Source organism: Quercus robur, chromosome 8, assembly GCF_932294415.1.
Source record: "Quercus robur chromosome 8, dhQueRobu3.1, whole genome shotgun sequence".
Lineage (NCBI taxonomy): Eukaryota > Viridiplantae > Streptophyta > Magnoliopsida > Fagales > Fagaceae > Quercus > Quercus robur.
The window spans coordinates 1,554,081-1,574,957 of NC_065541.1; the positions used below are offsets into that span (position 1 = coordinate 1,554,081).

Below are 20,877 nucleotides of genomic sequence, written 5' to 3' on the forward strand. Positions count from 1 at the left end.
CTGCGTTGCTGTGATTTCTGGGTTTCTGCGTTGGTGTTTTCTGGGTTGCGTTACTGTTGGTGTTTTCCTGCGTTGCTGTTGGTGTCTTCCTGCCTAGCGTTTTCTGGGTTTCTGCTTGCGTTGGTTTCCATGGAAATCGAGTTTGTTGAAGTCGATTTGCTACAGTGAAATCGAGTATTATAAACTCGAGTTGTTAGATAACAAAATAGTTTCAAACCTTGCCTAACTAATAAAATAATTTAACTTTTATAGTTATTTTCAAAAAAAATCCTTAAAAACATCATCCTCGATACCCATCCATCCTTATACTGATCCCGTGAATATCCTTGCTTGCTTTAAAGTGTTCTAGCTTGACCAACACCGGCAGCATACTAGAAATGGTAATATAGTTTGGTTTAACCTTTGCATTAACACTACAAAAAACGCGGGCTATAACCGTGTTTTTAAAATGGGTTATAGTTCTAAAAAACGTGGCTACAGGCCCATTTGATCTATAGCTCTATAATCATCGAACCAAATCTCTCCAAGGCATCCAAATTATGATTCATAAAAGCAAGACTGGTGATAAATGCAATCCAACCTCATTCCTCTCAACCATTTCATCAAAAACTTGCTTTGTAGCCTTCAAATTCCCACACTTCCAATATGCATCAACCATCGCATTGCCAATATTCACGTGAATATCCGAACCAATCTTCACAACATGACAATGAATACGTCTCACCATGACCCCATCTTCAAGACCAGCACAAATCGGCAACACACTAACAACGGTAACCAAATTCGGCCTAAGCCCAGATTCCAAATTCATCTCTTTAAAAAGATCAAGCGCCTCACAATAACACCCATTAACCGACAACACCCCAATTATCGTATTCCACCGCATCCCTTTCAGGCATTTCATCAAACACTTTCCTTGCATCACTCAAACCACCACAATTCCCATATAACATCAAAAGGGTATTCCCAACGTAGACATCAAAGTCAAAACCCAGCTTAAACACAACCCATGAACCTCCATTCCCTTCCGGACCTCCATATAGTCCGAACAAGCCTTGAGAATGAAAGGGAATGTATGATCATTGGGTCGAACGCCAGTCCTAACCATCCTATTGTAAGTCTCAAACCCATCAAATATTTTGGCAATGGGGTTGTCACGAATAAGGATGTTCCACAAGAAGGCATTGCGGCAATGGTGAAAGGTTTGCTGGAAGAGAAAGCGAGAGGCAGTGGGGTCTCCAAAAGTTGAGTAACTGAGCATTAAGGAGGCGCAGAGAGAGACACTGTGAGCGAGCAAAGCGTTGAGAAGTGCAGAGGCGTGAGATTGCTTGGTTTGGTGAAAAGAGTGGGCGTTGGAGATAAGAGTGAGGAGATTGGAGTGAGAGTGAGTGCATGGTGCTTGTGTGGTTGTGGAGAGAGAGAGGATTTGGGATTTGCTGCATTGGGATGGGATTGGGATAGGGAGTGTGGTAGAAAGGAAAGGGAGAGATTTACGTGCATGGTGATGATGGTGGTGGAACAAGAACATAGAATGGAGACCAGACCAGACCAGGCTTATATGTTAGAGCAAAGGCATGTGGACTGTGGAGACTCTCTCTGATGGTGTGTGCTTCTCTTAGGGGTAAATCTAATGTAAGTTCAATGATATCATGGGTTGAACTGAAAAGCTGTACTCTGCCACTGTATGCATCTGAGTTAGTTAACAACAAAATGAGCCTGATCCAGTTGTGCAACGCTATTTTTCTATCATTGCGTTTACTGTGTTTGCTGTGTTATCTGCTGCTCGCTTTGTTTTGTGTTATCAAACTGAAACATTCAACACATAAATGGAATCACTTTGAACACCATTTCAACCTGTCAAGAAAATTTCAAAAAAGCTTTAAAATAATTTTGTAAAAATGGCCATAAATTTAACTCATTTATTTATTCAACTTGTAAAGAGCCGGGGAGATTCAGTCAGAAGTTAGTAGGAACAAAAATTCCTATCCTCTCCATTAAGCTTCATAAAGCTTCCAAAGGGATAGAGTAAGTTTAGTTTAGGATATACATTACCAACCCAATCATTTTTAAAATTGCCTTAAAATTTAAAACTTGCTAGTTGCTGCAGTAAGTATTTAAAAGTGGTTGTAATATATATATATATATATATATGGCTAAAATGTAAAACCTATTTTCTATGTCTCACCTAAATTCATTTCAATCCTCTAATTTTGCTTTCATTTATTTCAGTTCTCTAACTTTCAAGTTTATTCAATTAAGGTTTTTTCATCAACTTTTGTTATATGTTGTGGTTTATTTTCCAATTTTTTAAATTTTTCTTCAAAACTTTTAAATTGAAAAAATTCAGTAAATGATTGAAAATTATTTTTTAGATTTTTTTTTCAAAAAATTTTAACAAAAGTTGATGGAAATTTCTTAATTGAATAAATCTGAAACTTAAAGGGTTGAAATAAACGAAAGCAAAATTAAAGGATTGAAGTGAATTCTAAAGAAACTTAGAGCATGTTTGGTTAAAAAAAATGGTGTATCCACTTTTCATTTTCTTTATTCTATATTCAAATCCTGAATTTGAATATAGAAAAAAACACTTATTTTCACATTTGATAAGTTGTTTTGAATACATTATTTGGGTATAGAATACATTATACCCGAGTTTGGTCATTATTTTCTATTTTTTTTAAAAGTAAATTTTCTCACTCACACACGTCACACCACTCAAAAAAAAAAAAAATTGTATCTTCACAATATTTACGAATATGTCATTGTATTTGTATTTATAAAAAACAAAAACTCTAAAAAGTTGTATTCATTTTTTGTATTCAAATTTAACTTTTAGGATACTGAAAATGAAAACTAAATACAATTGCTAAACCAAACTAGTTTTTTAGTGGTAGGACCCACTAAAAAACTAAAAATGAAAAAAAAAAAAAAAAAAAAGAAGAAGAAGTGTTTTTTAGCCCTTTTTTTTTTTTTTCCTACGTCTATATAAAAAATGACTGACGGGTGCTTGTATTTGACAAAACTACGTAGGAAAAGCTCAAACGGCAGCTTCTCTATATAGCTATATTTTTAGCAATATAACTATTTAGCAACACTTCTGTGAGTACTCTTAATCTGTTGCTTTGTGCATGTGTGAGCTAAAAAAGGTTGAGCCCGTTTGGCATTTGTGTTTTTATAAAATTTTATCCTGAAAGATTAATTTTTAGTGGCACTGATAGTTTTGGTAGCAAAAGATTGATTTGGCAAGTCAGATCAGTAGGGTAAGAAGTTGGAGGGGAAAGAGACAAGGAAGGAGGGAAGGGAAAATCAAAGGAGCAACTCTTGCTTGCTTTGTATAGCAAGTGTAAAAATTATGGCTGGTGGTGGCTGTGAAGTGTGAATTGAAGATTGAGGTACATCAATGAGTGCACATGTATTGTTTGTGAAAATGTCTGAATGAGTTTTTATTTTATGTATTTTTGTTCTTTGTTCGCGATTTCTCTTGGTCGTCTACCCAACATTACCTTTAAACTTCCCTATGTTTTGGATTGCTTGTATGATGTTTGATTGATTCAATATTAAAATAAACTTATAATTTGTTGTGCTACGAGAATTGATTTTGTAATACTGATTTCAATCTCAATTTTCATGGATGAGTGATTCAAAATAATCAATATTTTCTAATGGTGATTTGTGTAACTAATGAATCCAAGTGCCATAGTTAGAGGGACAGTATCTTTTGCTTGAATTTAGAACTAATATACTTGACTTTGATCATTGCTATAAATAATGAGATAAAACTAATGTTAGTCTATCACTCTTATCAGATTCAGATAAAAGAAAACCTTCTCTCACAGTTTCTTAGAAATGGGTTTCTATTCCCCAACCATGTAAGCCACTCTCTCTCTCTCTCTTTGTCCCTTCTATGTTTTTGTCAAGTTGCAATTTTTAACAAAGTAATTTGGTTTTCTTGCAGTGTGGTTTGCTCTTCAAGCTTCTTCATACACTTGGCTTCGAATTCTAGCTTTTCCACTAGACCTCTCTTTCCTCCTAAAACAAAATGCTTCTCCAAAAAGTTCCACGTGGCATGCTCTACATCTACTTCTCCTTCTGGTATGCTTTCTTTGCTTTTCTTTCTCTACTATATATATTTGTGTGTATATTTTAGGTTATGGTACTCTGCCTGATAATAGGTAATTCTGCATTTTTGTTTGTTTCAATTGGTGCACATGTTATAGTTTGCAATGGGTTTTGATGGACAGACAAAAATTAAATTAGTAATGCCCAAAAATCCCAAGTTACAGTTTTCTATTACTTGTTTGGAAGTGTATATTATATATGAGGCTTTGTGTTTTGTCATTTAAAATTGACAAACTACTATTTATTTCAAAAGTTTAAGCTATTAGGAAAATGTAAATTTAATTATTTAACCATTATTTAAACATAATAACACTATCCTCAGGTGTGGGGGATACGTGGGATTATTATCATTTTTTTAATTTATAATTGGAGGTGGAGTGGAGATAGGATTCAAAGTCAAAGCTACTTGCTACACCAGATACTTTCTATGCCATAATAAATTACTAGTTGCCCCAAACACTTTAACTATTAGAAAATGATGAATTTAATAATTTAACCTTTATTCTAACAAGAATATTGCCAAACACACGGGCGATGTTGTCTTGGGTACCCAAAAACGGCACACTTATTCCCCACATGGTGGAAAGCAAGATGATAAGTAGGATAAATTAGAGTGCAAAGCAGCTCAATATTGATATATGCCTTTTTTAGCAGCTAGTTTATGGATTCAGATAACATTTATGAAATTTGATCAAAAGTTAAAATTCGAAAATAAATCCAATCAAACTAAGTGTATGTAGTTTCTTCCCTCTGACTGAGCTACCAACAACATTATGATTTTGAGTCCACCCCTTCAAAGGATATCACAAATCGGAATAACTTAATCTTAGTACTACACACCTAGCCATTCACACCCTGAAGCAGAAAAACTGGTTCATAACTCTTTCTATTTAGTTCTAACTCACTTTTTAGAGAAGATGGGTGTATCCAAGTACTTGAAAAAGTAGTAGAAACACAACAGCTGGAGTAGCCCAAAACCAGTAGTTAATTGACTTTTTCCATTTCAAGATGACTTTTGGGACTGAATCTGGGCCTTTTGATCTATTCCTGTGTCTGATAGTCTTCGACTTCACCTTATTAACCTTCTCCATTTAAACCTACCGCTTTTCTGGTTCATTCTTCAGGATCGATATCTGGTCCAGCTGCTGAGGCCTTTTTCTTTGCTTTCTTTTCATGCTCCTTTAGCTTCTTTTCAGATTCCTTTTGAGCTCTTATAGCTGTTTTGGCTGCAGCTTTCTCTTGCAAATTCTTTTTCCTATCCTACATTTCCTTCATCACACTGTTTTCAGAGTAGCTAAATGCTGTCATATGCATTTTTTTTTTCTCCCTTCAGCTCTTCTGCTAAAGAATTAATCTCATTGTTTTTTTTTTTTTTTTTTTTTTGCATCATCAAGTTGCTTAATTTTGACCTGAATTACTTGATTCTCCTTCCTTGCTCCATCCAAATCACCACCTATGAGCTTAACCTGATCTTGAATGGCTTCTTTTTCTGACCCAGTGAATCCTGAATCTTAGCTCTCATAACAGCAATAGCAAGAACTTTTCCCTTGTCCCCTCTAGCTGTTTGATTTCTTTAAGGAGTTTCTTTTCCTCTGACAATGGAATGCTCTAATGTTGTATGTAGTAATGAAAAATATGGATAAAATTTTTAAGCTCTTCCTCAGATAAACATAAACCACTACCCCGACTGGCATTGCTTGAATTGCGCAACTTCGCAAGAGCCTGTTGCCGAGGTTCCATCTCCTTTCTTTTCTCATCCAAGATCAACTTAATTGCCTGTTGGCATCTTTCAGAGCTCTAATCTGAGAAATTAACCCTGCTCGATCCGACCTGTTTGCCTTCGGTGCTTCAGTGATCTGAAACCAGACATGATTTTTCCTCTGGTTCTCTTTATCAGCCTGACACAAAAATCAAATAAATGGATTTGCTCAGGAGCTGCACACTCGTCAACTGCATCCTTAGGGAAGTTAGCATCTGAAACATCATTTCCTTCTACTTTAATTGGTTCATCTCCAAGTGAACCAAATTTAATGGTCTCCCCAAGCCCAGGCTCTTGATCCAATTTGCCATTTTCCTTCTCATGCAAAACAGTAGTGACTGAGTCTTCTTCAGCTACAGTCTCCACTGGTCCTTGGATCATCTTGGTCCCTTTTCTTGTCTAACACCCGCACCCCAACTCATCTTCAACTACATCACAAATTTTATAATAACAAATCATAGGAAAATTGGTTTTCTTAAAGTTGTCTAGGCTTCTGCTTGGACTCAGTGCTGCTGAGAAGTCCTGGCGCACTGCTAAATGCCTCTCCAGTGCTATTAATGGCTCCTGCGTCATCCAAAGGGAGGAAAAAAGGGGGGAGGGGGCGTAAGCATGCACAAGTTCTGAATGGATTTTCAACAAAGTGACATCAGTAGTGCTTGGTACAGGCAAGAGATACAAATTTCCTTGATGAGGCTTATTAGATTTTAAGAAACACTAGGAAAAAAAAGAGAACGGTTTTATATCCTAGAAATTTAAATCAAAAGGAAAAATAGGAGAGGGGACAGAAAAAGGGCTTCATTTCTCATAAAGTTGTGAACTTGTGTCTCTAGAAGTTTAATGTGGGTTTTTCATATTAAAATGAGAGAAGAAATTGAAGTAATTGAAAGTTATTTATGTTGTTTTGTGACAATTAAATATTATTGTCTCACTAAATTGTGGACAGCAAAGGGACAAACTGTTAGTGCTTTACTGAATCTCTGAAACTTAGCAAATAATTAAAATGTATTAGTTGCATCAATGTGAATCTCTTAAGATTTATGTCATAGAATAAGGTTGGGATGGTGCTTGGCAACATCGATACCTATAACCATGTCTGCTTACATTACTAACTTAAGGGTTGCCATGTGAATCCAGCTCACTTAAACAAATTACTTTACTTAGAAGCTTAGCTTCTCTCCACATCTAGATGTCAATATTTGTCATGCTATCAAGGAATCCTTAATGAATGCATTATTATGTCTTAGCATCAAGCATATTGCGCAATATGCCCTTTCTATAAATACCCTTCTATGTTTTAAGGATTCAGATCTTATAAGATTTAACTAAGGATTTTATAATTTTGCTACACATGCTTTGGGTGACTGCAACAACAACAACAAAGCCTTAGTCCCAATATTTTTGGGGTTGGCTATGGATCCTCAATAAGATTACTTAGGTTCACATGTATTTTATGCTTAGGCTGACTGCTCAAGATAAAATACTTAATATGAATTTGGTGGAATTAGATGTACCAAATCAGTTTTCTTAAACCATAAGTTTTTGTTAAGATCATTCATAAAGTTGCCTTGGTTCCTGTTTTAATATGACATTTGCCGGTTTTACTTGTACCAGCAAATATTTTTATGTTGTCAACCCTGCTCTTGTAGTCTTATGAAATCTTGGTACATCCTCTACTATGGAGCCCATTACAAAGGATTTTCCATCCGTTAATTTAACCTTCTTTTCCTTTGTTCCCACTCATTTCAAAATTACATATATCTGTTGTATTAGTATTTGGACTCCATGTTTGAAGATTCATAGATCATCTTTTTTCATCTGTTTCTTAACCTTAATGTTTTGGGGAGGTGTAAATTTTTTCCTCTTTGAGAATCAAGTATGCTATTGTACCATTGAATATTACTTGATGTTTGTACTCCATGATTTGAGATATGTGGAGGTCTTCATTGGACCCTCTTATCTTATTTATTTATATTTCCAGATCCTCTTTTGGTTAAGGCTGCAAGAGGAGATCCTGTAAGTTGACCTCCAGCATGGATGATGCGCCAGGCAGGAAGGTATATGTCTGTTTATAGAAAGCTTGCAGAGAGATATCCATCCTTTAGAGAGAGGTCAGAGACAACTGATCTCATTGTAGAAATCTCTTTGCAGCCTTGGGAAGCTTTCCATCCCGATGGAGTTATTATTTTCTCTGACATACTTACCCCTCTACCTGCCTTTGGTGTCCCATTTGACATAGAAGAAGTAAGGGGTCCTGTTATCCAGTCACCAATTTATTCTGAAGAGGGACTGAAGTCTCTGCATCCCATTGACTTAGAAAAACTTCATTTTGTGGGGGAATCCCTTAGGATATTGCGCCGGGAGGTACTCTATATAGTCATTCATGCCTAGAAAGAATAACAATTGTGCTGTTTTGCATTTGTTTTACATGTAAATTATGAGTAGAAGTGTAGTATCTCTCTTTAGTCTTGCTTCTCTAAGTTATATAATTATTTATTCTTTTGTGTAGGTTGATGAGAACACTGCTGTTTTAGGTTTTGTAGGAGCACCTTGGACGATAGCTACATATATAGTGGAAGGGTGTACAACGCGCACATATACAACCATAAAGACCATGTGCCATACTGCACCACATGTATTGAGGGCCCTTCTTTCTCATTTGACACAGGCAATATCAGACTACATTGTATTCCAAGTGGAATCTGGGGCTCATTGCATACAAATTTTTGACTCATGGGGTGGACAACTACCGCCTGATATGTGGGAACGCTGGTCAAGGCCTTATATTGAAGAGGTAAATATAAACTTTTCTGGGCACTATAAACTTTTCTTAAACTGTGCACTATGATATTGTGACTTCCTGTGCTCTTTTTTCAACTTGTGGGTTAGGAATTTGATTCACCATGCACTATGCATAGTTTTATCCCCCCCCCCCCCCCCCCCCCACCCCTCCCCACCCTTTTTTCTTTTTATTGTATTGATCTACTTCTACTTGAATTACTGTCTTACCCTAAAAATTTAAAATTAGTATTTCTCTACTTGGTTTGCCACGACATGCAGAGGTGTGAATTTTCAAGTCTCAAGTTTCTTGCATATTTAGTGTGCCATGTATAGAATTTTAGTTACCGTGAAAATCAGAGCACAATTTTGTAACATGCAAAGAGTGACTCATAGACCAAGAACATCATTTTCACCTATCTGTCATTGCCTTCTCGCTTATCATTTTGATGAAATATTGCTGTACACGTTATGTCTACATGCTATATTCTTGACAAAATTGCAGGATTTCAACTGTTTTGGGGTTTTTGTTTATTTTCTTGTGTGTGTGTGTGTGCATTCTGGTGAGCAGAGCATGATTTGTGTAAGTTTTCACATTTTCTTATTTTTTCCTTGGTATTAATTATTTTTCTGAAAGTGCAGATTGTAAGTATAGTGAAGAACAAATGTCCTCAAACGCCACTTGTTCTATACATTAATGGAAATGGTGGCCTTCTTGAGCGTATGACAGCAACTGGCGTTGATGTGATTGGGCTTGACTGGACAGTGGACATGGAAGATGGAAGGAAACGATTGGGTAAGGAGATCAGTGTACAAGGCAACGTCGACCCTGCTTGCTTATTTTCTCCTCTTCCTGCCCTGACAGAAGAAATTCAAAGGTTTGTGACAAAAGTTTCTAATCAAAATTTCCGTCACATTGACTTCGGCTTATCTTCGATCTTCTTATGTGCTTGCCACGGAGACTTGCCTATTTGTTATTTATTGCCTAAGATTATACGGATTTGGAATTTTTCTATTTAGTCAAGAAGTAAGAGTTGGAAATGTTGGCAGGGAAATTGGTTAGGAATGGAGTTGTTATTCCACAGTGATGATAAAGATTTCCAATGACTTGAAAATTTCCTAATTGGAACATCTAAATGACACCCACCTGAGTCTGCATGAGCTGGTTGAGACTTTCTTTTTATAGTCAAAATTACTTGTGTAACAAGAACAACATTGGTATCATTTTCTAACAAAATTACAAGGTGTGACTCTGAAACTTAAATAATTTTGATCTATTATTATGTGTCTATCAATTCATATGGCATCGGTGGCAATTGACATGGACAAGGTGTCTGACATGATATAAAAGTGAATCTTGCACTTTTGGTTCTTGTTGAAATTAAATTGACTTTGGAACTTTCATAATAGTATTTAACTGATAGCCTTTTGTTGTTGTTGTTTTCAGGGTTGTGAAATGTGCTGGTCGAAGGGGACACATTCTTAATTTAGGTCATGGTGTTCTTGTCGGGACGCCTGAAGAAGCTGTTGCACATTTTTTTGAAGTTGCAAGAAGCTTGAAGTATGATACACTTTATCAAGATCGAGCAGTAGACTCTAAATTGGTAGTTTGAGGAGAATATTCATTAAGCACAAGCATGCTTAATCTCACTTTAGCTTTGTTGTAGTAGAGGGCTTTCACTTACCTAAAAGCTTTGAGATTGTGTACATTTTTTTTTTTTTTGGGGGTGGGCATTAGTTAAAACCAGTTGTATTTGTAATTTATGATTAATTTCTTCATGAATTAATAAATTATTAATTTTTGGTCAGTGTACCTGTAGCACATTTACCATTTTCTTCAAACATCACAAATTTAATACTCTCAATGCGGTCCGCTTTGGCTTCTGCAATCAGAGGATCTATTTTAAATAAATCCCTTCTTATAAATATTATTATAATGGAATTCAAGAAATAGTTATGTAAATAGAGTGAATGAAGTATATATGAAATGTAATATAAATAATTTGGACAATAAATGGTGTTAACATTTTTGTACGTAAAGCTGAGATCATATGTCATCAATCATGAATCAGATCTTTAAAATATATATATATATATATATATATATATATATAATAAAAAAATTATAAAAAAAATAAAAATAAAAATAAAAATAAAAAAACTGAGCAAAGTAAGTTTTAAATGAAAGGATGTTATTCTCTAGGTTTTTTATGTGCCCACAAGTACATGTACACAGATATTTGTCTCTAATTACAGGGAGTTGCTTCCTTTCCTAGAGAGAGAGATTAGTATTGTGGAGTCAAGAGGTAAAATATATGTTTTTTTTTTGAAAAGCTAACTTCTATGCAAACAAACAAACATAAACAATGCATGAAGCGGAGGAATTAATTAAGAATAATAATTTTGCTCTTATAATAAATGCATTTCAGCTCAGTTTTCCAATTTATACTCATTTGATTTCTATTTGATTCATCCTTCCCTCTTTGTTTTCTACTTTAAAATGTCCTCCTCTCTGTTGATCTGGATTTCAATTTATCATCCTCTTAGCTGATTTAGGTAAGTTTGAATTTCTTTTCCTTTTAAGAACAATAATATTCGTTTTTTTTTTTTTTAATTTTGATTGATGATACATTTACTTAATAGTGTTAGTTTTTATTTATTTATTTTCATATATATATATATATATGTATATATTTATTTAGATAGGTAAATGTGGGGTCCAATAATTTATGGGCCAAGCCCACTTGCTCATGGGGAGTCCAAAGGCCCAAGCCGAAGAAGGTTATGGCCCAAGCTCAAAAATATAAGGCACAAAATGGCCCGGAGATGCAGCCGAGGACAGTTTAGTCCTCGGCAGACCCAAAGCTCCAATGAGAAGAGGGGTAAAAAAAGGTATAGGAACAAATTTGAAAGAATATCTAAAATATCTCGGGAAAGCTGCCCTTACTACCCTTCCCAGATAAGACTCTGCACCCAACAGAGCCGGATTCTTCGGCTTTATCAACCACCCCCAACGATTCTGGGATTAGACTGACGGGACAAATATCAGTCTTGGAAAGGTTGACCCTACACGTGGACGAAGGACAGCGAACGTGGGATAGTATAAAAGGAAAGGTAAAGTAATAAAGAAAGAGAGGGGGGGAGGGCCAAAAAGGAGAGCTTCCCATCCCACCTCCAGGAAAAAGACTCCATGGGTGAAAACACCTTAACAATGTATGCACATCACAGAAAAAACCCACCGCCGGGTAACCGGGGGAAGACCTTAATGCTCCTCGGACGAGTCCAACCCCTCAGGATACGACGCTATAGGGCTTAAATGTTCAAACCCAACCCCTTTTTCTAAATGAATTCCTCTAAAATCAGGACCGGACCATCGCCCCGTGATCAAAGGCAAGCCTTTCAAGCCCACTCTCTACAAATCATATTGTGAGGGATCTTTCATGTGCGAGCCTAACATCATTATTGGGCCGTTAAATAATCGTGTCCCTACAATTGGCGCCGTCTGTGGGGAGGCTTGCGCGTTGGCACAGGTGGCGTTTGAGTCAACTCTCTAGCAAGCAGAGATTCGCGGGTTTTCCCCCATCTCCGGTGACATGCAGTTGTTGCTCCAACATAAACTTGTGCCAGGGCTTACGTCCTGTAGCGCCAACGGCATGGGCAGCTCTAGGGGCTTCCGACCTCAAGTCAGCTCTCCCCGCCATGGTCAAGGGGCTGACCTGCGAAAAAAGCAAATAAGTACAAAAAAGTACTCAAAAAGTTTTGGACAGAACCAAGGCCTTGCATGGTCCTCAGACTCAAGCCTATGGGGAAACCAAGTACTCAAAAAGTTTTGGACAGAACCAAGGCCTTGCATGGTCCTCGGACTCAAGCCTATGGGGAAACCAAGTACTCAAAAAAGTTTTGGACAGAACCAAGGCCTTGCATGGTCCTCGGACTCAAGCCTATGGGGAAACCAAGTACTCAAAAAGTTTTGGACAGAACCAAGGCCTTGCATGGTCCTCGGACTCAAGCCTATGGGGAAAACCAAGTACTCAAAAAGTTTTGGACAGAACCAAGGCCTTGCATGGTCCTCGGACTCAAGCCTATGGGGAAACCAAGTACTCAAAAAGTTTTGGACAGAACCAAGGCCTTGCATGGTCCTCGGACTCAAGCCTATGGGGAAACCAAGTACTCAAAAAAGTTTTGGACAGAACCAAGGCCTTGCATGGTCCTCGGACTCAAGCCTATGGGGAAACCAAGTACTCAAAAAGTTTGGACAGAACCAAGGCCTTGCATGGTCCTCGGACTCAAGCCTATGGGGAAACCAAGTACTCAAAAAAGTTTTGGACAGAACCAAGGCCTTGCATGGTCCTCGGACTCAAGCCTATGGGGAAACCAAGTACTCAAAAAAGTTTTGGACAGAACCAAGGCCTTGCATGGTCCTCGGATTCAAGCCTATGGGGAAACCAAGTACTCAAAAAAGTTTTGGACAGAACCAAGGCCTTGCATGGTCCTCGGACTCAAGCCTATGGGGAAACCAAGTACTCAAAAAAGTTTTGGACAGAACCAAGGCCTTGCATGGTCCTCGGACTCAAGCCTATGGAGAAACCAAGTACTCAAAAAAGTTTTGGACAGAACCAAGGCCTTGCATGGTTCTCGGACTCAAGCCTATGGGGAAACCAAGTACTCAAAAAGTTTTGGACAGAACCAAGGCCTTGCATGGTCCTCGGACTCAAGCCTATGGGGAAACCAAGTACGCAAAAGAAAAAACCCAAGTTTTGGACAGAACCAAGGCCCTGCATGGTCCTCGGACTCAAGCCTCTGGGGAAACCAACTACTTATAAGGAAAAACTACATTACATGGACCTTAGGATTTATCCGAGGAAAACTCTTCACTAACAATTGGGTTAATTCCTAAATTGCGAGGATTCTCAAGTCTGCTTTCGGATCTTCAGCACCAAAGGGATCGATGCAATATAGAGCAATATGTCGCCTGAAACACAATCGGAGTTCCCTACTACTCAGTCAACTCCTCGGATGGATTATTTAGAGATTATCATTCTCGGACGGTATTCTCGCACTTATCACAGAATATTCAACTGTTACCTCGGTTAGTTTCCTAAGTTTAACTTACTATGAATTATCGTCATAATGCCTAGTAGTGTTGGTAAATCAGAATTAGTTGGATTATGTTTCAAGGTTTCCTGCTCTAAGTATCATTGAAGAAACACACACATGGAACACACCCATTCACAAAGTAATGTTGCAAAAAGAATAGTATTCAAAACAAGTAAATAAATTTCCCTTTTTACTAAAACAAAGAAATAGTACAGCGTACAATGAAAAGCTGGAATCAGCTTATGTCAAAGCTCACTACATAATCGAAAAGAAAGATACAAGAGAATAAGACAAAACCGAGGAGGCAGCACAGAAGAGAGGTTGGCTTCTAAAGCTAACTACATAATCGAAAAGAAAGATACAAGAGAATAAGACAAAGCCGAGGAGGCAGTACAGACGAGAGGTTGGCTTCTAAAGCTAACCACATAATTAAAAAGAAAGATACAAGAGAATAAGATAAAGCCGAGGAGGTGGCACAGAGGAGAGGTTGGCTACTGCTTTACGACCTTGTTCTTCCTCAATGCTTTTACATGCCCATAACTCAGGCAGCAAAAGAACCCAGCTTGGGGCCTGCACCATCGAAGAAAAGGTGCAGAGAGAGCCCAGCTTCAGGCTAGCGTAGCTGAAGAAAAGGTGCATGAAACCCAACTTGAGCCTCACACCGCTGAAGGAAAGGTGCAGGGAGCCGGAAGTTGAGGAGCCTTCACCAAAAATTTGCCTGCAACAAGGCAGAGGCGATGATGGCGGAGAATCTTTCTTCTGACACACCAAAATTCTGGCATGAACAGAACCTGCTTCGGATTTTGACTAAAAGAGGGAGAAACACCCTTTCCCCTCTGTCGAAACGGAATATTCTCTTGAATTTATGCCTCCTTTGCCCGTACCTCACTATTTTGAGTCTCAGGAGGACATGGCGCCTCTGTGGCGGAGAGAGTTCCTTCTCCCCAACCCTCGCCTCAAACATGTTATACTAAGGGAGGATAGCACCGGATATGGGAGTTGTGATTTGGGAGGAAACTGAAGGATTTGTGCGTAGGTAAAGCAACTTTCTCTCCTATTTATTTAAAAGGATAAGGTGGTGGCATTTAATTCACGCAGCGTCCCAAGGAACGCTACAGACAAAATGGCTCCGGCTCAATTTCCAACGCCACCTGCAACCATGAGATTAAAGGAGTCTCGTGAAGGCGCACCTCGAACACTGGGACGCCAAAGAGTACCGCGTGACCAAAGAGTACAGAAATACCTCTTAATTTGTGGGCCTAGTGAATTCGCGGCCCAGGCCCGTTCTGCATGGGGGCCCAGGGACTACGGCCCATGCCGAGGAATAGCCGTTGCCGAGGACAACCTCCTGCTCGGCACCTCATGAAATACCTGAGGAAAGGGATAAACTGAACTATGGTCCTCGGACTCAAGCCTATGGGGAAACCAACTACCTGGATAACAAAACTAGGTTTTGGACAGAACCAAGGCGTTGCGAAGTCCTCGGACTTAAGCCTATTGGGAAACCAACTACTCGGATGGGGAAGGTCCTCGGCTCAAATACTGTAAAAGGTTAAGGCCAGTAAGAGTGATAAGAAGATGGCGAAACGCCCCACTGTTCAGTAGCCTAAAGAGGCTGTTCATTTTGCGGGTGATATGTCTTCGGATGGTTACTTCCTACACTGCATCGAGCACTCAGTTCTCATTTCGGCTAGTTTTGGGGTAAGTATCGTTCTTCACAGGTCGGCATTGTTGTGCCAAACAACTCTATTAAAGTTATGGTTACACCTATTTCTTAGCAAGTATTTTGGCCCTGGTTGTCATTGATTCAAACGCTATATTTTTGTGCCGAACAGCACTTACAAATTCGTAAAAACGCTTTTCTCTTTGATAAGGGGTTAAGGACCCAAGTATTGTACCCTAAGGTCGGCAGTATTGTGCTCGGCTGATTCAGTAAGCTCATCATAATATCCTTTCTGTTCCTGCCTCAGGGGAGTTTCAGCCCTAAGAATCATTTGTTCGATCCAGTATTATCGAGCAAGATTATTTTTATAAACATGGAGCAAGATCTTTTTATTAGCTGGAACTTTAGTCCTATACGTCAGTCACGGTTTAAAAATAAAAAGAATTTACAAGACTGTATGTCTATGGATTGCGTTATCATTTTGGAAACATAGAGATATAACATGCAAAGTAAAATGGCAACAATTTTTATTAATATAAAGATACATTACAACGTACAAAAAGGGGCTTAAACAAGCCTATACAAAAGGTAAATTGTTGAAGCAACGATAACATCAGCAATACAGATAAGTAAACAGTCAGGTGTCTTTTAAACTCGTCTTCAAAGTCTCTCCAATCTCTGCCTCAGTATCGCCCATATTGAGAGAAGAACCTTCTTTAGAAAAAGATGAAGGAGAAGGAAGAAGAAGATGGAGGAGATGAATGAGGAAGATGGAGGAGATGAGTAAAAAGAAAGAGGAGAAGAAGAGGGAAAAGATGAAAAGAAAGAAAAATGAGCAAAAGAGGGAGAAGGAAAAGCACCAGGATGGATCTGGTGGTGGAAAGAGGAAGGAAGAGAGGCAAAAGGAGGCGCCAGTGAACGAAAAGAGGAAGAAGCAGGGGCACTTAGTCCCTGCCCCAGTCCTGACTCCTAACACACTGGTGCCATGTTAGATATGCTCATGAGAGAGCGGGTGGTACTGATAATGTGTGTCCTCGGCTCAGTCACGCCGAAAGTGTGACGTGACGAGTCCCTGCTTCGGATTTTAGCTGAAAGGAAGGCGAGACAAATCTTGAGTCTCCGCCATCCTTGCCCTGACCGAGCCATTTCGAGCTTCGTTAGAACATGATGTTTCTGGGAGGGGAATGGCTTTTTCATTGCTTATTACTATGGTGAGTGTATTTCAGGTTAAGGTATAACCAGAGGGAAAAAGTAAACTTTGGGAGGAATCTAAGGGATCCAGGTATGAGAGAACCAGCTCTTGTCTTTTCTCTTTATATGAGGGACGAAGAGAAGGGAACTTAATATGTTCAGATCCCCAAGGAAATCCACCAACCAGAATATGCCCGTTCCGCTCCCCCACGCCATCAATAACCATCAAATCTGAGAGGTCTCGTGAAGGGAAGATATTAAAGACACGCTTCGGATAACCAAACGGCATAAGCGCATCGTGAACAAATTAAGAGGAACATCTCGTGGACCGGTACATTTCCTGGGCAGGTGAAGAGTCGTCAACGTCAGTCAAAGGCTGAATTAAATGAGCCATAATAAAGGCTCGGTATTACCAAAACCCCCTTCTCCAACCAGGAGGTCGGACAGCAGGGTTTTGAGGGGCTATTGTGGGGCCCAATAATTTATGGGCCAGGCCCACTTGCTCATGGGGAGTCCAAAGGCCCAAGCCGAAGAAGGTTATGGCCCAAGCTCAAAAATATAAGGCACAAAATGGCCCGGAGATGCAGCCGAGGACAGTTTAGTCCTCGGTAGACCCAAAGCTCCATTGAGAAGAGGGGTAAAAAAAGGTATAGGAACAAATTTGAAAGAAGATCTAAAATATCTCGGGAAAGCTGCCCTTACTACCCTTCCCAGATAAGACTCTGCACCCAACAGAGCCGGATTCTTCGGCTTTATCAACCACCCCCAACGATTCTGGGATTAGACTGACGGGACAAATATCAGTCTTGGAAAGGTTGACCCTACACGTGGACGAAGGACAGCGAACGTGGGATAGTATAAAAGAAAAGGTAAAGTAATAAAGAAGGAGAGGGGGGGAGGGCAAAAAAGGAGAGCTTCCCATCCCACCTCCAGGAAAAAGACTCCATGGGTGAAAACACCTTAACAATGTATGCACATCACAGAAAAAACCCACCGCCGGGTAACCGGGGGAAGACCTTAATGCTCCTCGGACCAAGTCCGAGGAGTCCAACCCCTCAGGATACGACGCTATAGGGCTTAAATGTTCAAACCCAACCCCTTTTTCTACTTGAATTCCTCTAAAATCAGGACCGGACCATCGCCCCGTGATCAAAGGCAAGCCTTTCAAGCCCACTCTTTACAAATCATATTGTGAGGGATCTTTCATGTGCGAGCCCAACATCATTATTGGGCCGTTAAATAATCGTGTCCCTATAGTAAAATATACTAATTTTAAATAAAATATAAAAAGTAAAATAAACAAATTGAAAAAAATTTATTATATATAACTTCATATCTCACATTTTATTTACACTCAAATGACACTTTAATTCATTCTTTCATAAAATTGAGACAGGTTTGCAGGATTAAGGAAGTTCAAACAAAAAATCATGGAAATTTATTACTAAATGACCTTCCCACCAGCCCTCTTCCTTACCCAATGGTAGGCAAGAAAAATAAATTAACTTTTCCAAACTAAGTACATTAATACTCTCTAGAAACATCAATTACAGCACACAAACTTTAAGATAACCATGTAGGAAAGCATTGCTGATGTCTAATTGATGTAGACGCCAATGACATTGAGCTGCCAAGGTTAAGATGATTCTTACTGTAATTGACGTAAGATAACCACTTGAATATTCTTCTTAACTTGAACAGAACAGCAATGTCTAAAAGTAACAACTTGCTGTAGCTTAGCAATCCAGGCTGTAATGCTTGTCTTTTGTTTTGTGTATTGAATCTTGATGGTTGAATTTGTTCGCATTTACCAGCCACACGTGTGGACTTGGAAACCCCTATCTATTAGTTCATTTATATTTATTCCGCAACTGATAAATATCCCACAAAATTAGAAATCAAAGTCGAAAAGGAGGCCAACTATACATGACTATTCCTTTTTTACACCATGCCAATATGCATTAAATAGTTAGCTAGCTTGTGCAACAAATAGCAACTACTTTTTTTTTTCTTATTTTGTGTTCTTATTAATTAGTTGCTTCCAATGCTAGCTTTGGATTTGCAACACCACATCTACAACACTATCTTAGTTTTGGCTGTTTGGGGAGGAAAGAGATTGATATATAGGCATATAGCTAGCTAGCTAGGCCCTTCCAGTTCCACTACTTTTTCATGAGTTGTGCTAGCGCCATGTAAAGTAGCACAACTTGTGTCACAACTCGCTCACGTGGCGAGTTGTGAGTGGTAAAGAGGTGATGAATTATCTCTTTTTCATGGTTGCTTTTTCTCTCAATAAGTGATTAAATTGTCAGATTAAGAATTTACTGTTTTTCTTTTCTTTTCTTTTTTCTCTCAGCAAATAATTAATTTGTCAAATTCGGAATTTACTGTTTTTCTTTTCTTTTCTTTTCTTTTACTCAAGGGTGCATGTGTATTAAATATTAATAATCATTGAAGTTTTGGCTGGAAGGATTGGTCATTGATGCATGCATGCACAAGTCATATCTTCAATCTAAATGGGTAAAAATAAAATAAAAAGTAAAATGAGTAATTAAAAGCTAAATATTTTATAACTGAAAATGATAAAATATTGGGCATGATGGGCTTACCTTAATGGGCCTGACGGATTGGGTCTCTTGGGCCTGCGTAAGTATGGTCCCAGCTTTGAAGGCCCATCACTGCTGACGCAGCGAGGGCCCATGATCCGGAAATGGGAATCCTTGCTCACCACGTTTGGAAGAATTGGGAATAGAGTCCCACATTGAAAAGATGTGGAAACCAAAAAGGGAAAGTCAACCCCTTATCACTATAAAAAGGCGTAATACCCACAGAAACCGAGGTATGCTTTTATGAACCCTCTCTAACGCACTAAGTAAAACAAAGGAATTCTAACTTGACCGTCGGAGAGCCTTCGGCCGGCACCACACCGGTGCTTCTCTGAAGGATTCTTTTGTTTGTTTCGTTGTGCAGGTTCGATTCGAGTCGCGAGTACGGTGTGACCCATTGGTGACGGTTTTCGACGTCATCAGTTGGCGCCGTCTGTGGGAAGACGACCGGGTACGGTAACATTTCCTAGATAAAGGAGTTACATGGTACTCACGCGCTCGATGGCAACCACAAATGACGTCCAAGAAGAAGCCCCTACGACTGCCCTTGAGAGACAGGTCAAGACGCTCGCCGCAGCCGTGGAGCGCCTCACCAAACAAAACCACGACCTGACGGAGCAGCTGAATCAAAAGAGTGCAGCCGTGAATAGCCAAGGAGAAGATCAAGAAGGGAACAGTGAGGAAAGGAGAAATAATGACGGACCACAGGAGAGTAACGCCCCGAGCAAACAAGTGCGACGGGACGCTAGCATCCCCTCAGTGACGGACACAGCTCCACAACCCATCATCGCGGAGATGCAGGCGATGAAGGAACAGATGGAAGTCCTGATGAACGCTCTCAAGGGGCGAGTGTCCAGCGATCTTGACGACCTTGTCAACCGGACTGACTCGCCATTTACGGCGTTCGTCAACTCCTTCCCCCTGCCGAGTAAGTTCCGCATGCCGAGCATGGACAGTTATGACGGAATCAAGGACCCCCTCGATCACCTAGAGACCTTCAAGACCCTGATGCACCTTCAGGGAGTGGCGGACGCAATTATGTGTAGGGCATTCCCTACAACCCTGAAGGGCGCGGCAAGGATTTGGTTCAGCCGGCTGACACCAAACTCCATCGGCACCTTCAGGGAGCTGAGCGCTCAGTTCACTACGCACTTCATCGGAGGACATCGGTATAAGAAGTCCACAGCTTGTTTAATGAATATCAAGCAGAGAGAGGAGGAGACGTTACGGGCCTACATATCACGCTTCAATAAAGAAGCGCTCACGATCGACGAAGCCGACGACAAGATATTGGTGGCAGCATTCACGAACGGGCTGAAGGGGGGTAAGTTTTTGTTCTCCCTATACAAAAACGACCCAAAGACCATGTCAGAGGTGCTTTACAGGGCCACCAAGTACATGAACGCTGAAGACGCATTGTTAGCCCGAGAAGACAAACCCAAGAAAAGGGACAGACAAGAGGACCCCCGACAGGACCAGGGGCGAAAGAGAGGACGGATGGGAGATCGAAGGGAGGAGAGACGCCCAAAACCAATGGGCGGAAGGTTCACAAGTTTCACTCCGTTGACCGCCCCGATAGACCAAGTCCTAATGCAGATTAAGGACGAAGGATCCCTGACGTTTCTGGGAAAGCTGAAGAGTGATCCCAACAAAAGGTCCAGAGACAA

At 39.6% G+C, this 20,877-nt stretch overlaps 1 protein-coding gene and 2 pseudogenes across 3 annotated transcripts; 1 reads left to right on the forward strand and 2 right to left on the reverse strand.

The window, feature by feature from the left end:
- Positions 1 to 277: 277 nt before the first annotated feature.
- LOC126694135 (pentatricopeptide repeat-containing protein At4g21065-like) lies at positions 278 to 1,772 on the reverse strand (annotated as a pseudogene).
- Positions 1,773 to 3,085: 1,313 nt separating this feature from the next.
- Positions 3,086 to 10,495, forward strand: LOC126694136 (uroporphyrinogen decarboxylase 1, chloroplastic-like). Of its 3 annotated transcripts, none has more exons than XR_007645603.1 (8): positions 3,086 to 3,392; positions 3,807 to 3,869; positions 3,956 to 4,092; positions 7,857 to 8,239; positions 8,385 to 8,669; positions 9,296 to 9,531; positions 9,704 to 9,897; positions 10,101 to 10,288. XR_007645603.1 is itself a non-coding variant. In XM_050390219.1 (8 exons), the coding sequence occupies exons 4-8, from the start codon at positions 7,909 to 7,911 to the stop codon at positions 10,264 to 10,266; spliced, it is 924 nt and encodes a 307-aa protein (XP_050246176.1). In that variant the 5' UTR covers positions 3,090 to 3,392; positions 3,807 to 3,869; positions 3,956 to 4,092; positions 7,857 to 7,908; the 3' UTR covers positions 10,267 to 10,495. The 3 variants fall into 3 exon arrangements, 2 of the variants coding, with proteins under 2 accessions (XP_050246175.1, XP_050246176.1); XM_050390219.1 differs by lacking the exon at positions 9,704 to 9,897 and having other exon boundaries at positions 3,090 to 3,392; positions 7,857 to 7,932; positions 8,027 to 8,239; positions 10,101 to 10,495; XM_050390218.1 differs by lacking the exon at positions 9,704 to 9,897 and having other exon boundaries at positions 3,088 to 3,392; positions 10,101 to 10,495.
- On the reverse strand, positions 5,285 to 6,259 carry LOC126694139 (proton pump-interactor 1-like; annotated as a pseudogene).
- Positions 10,496 to 20,877: the final 10,382 nt, after the last annotated feature.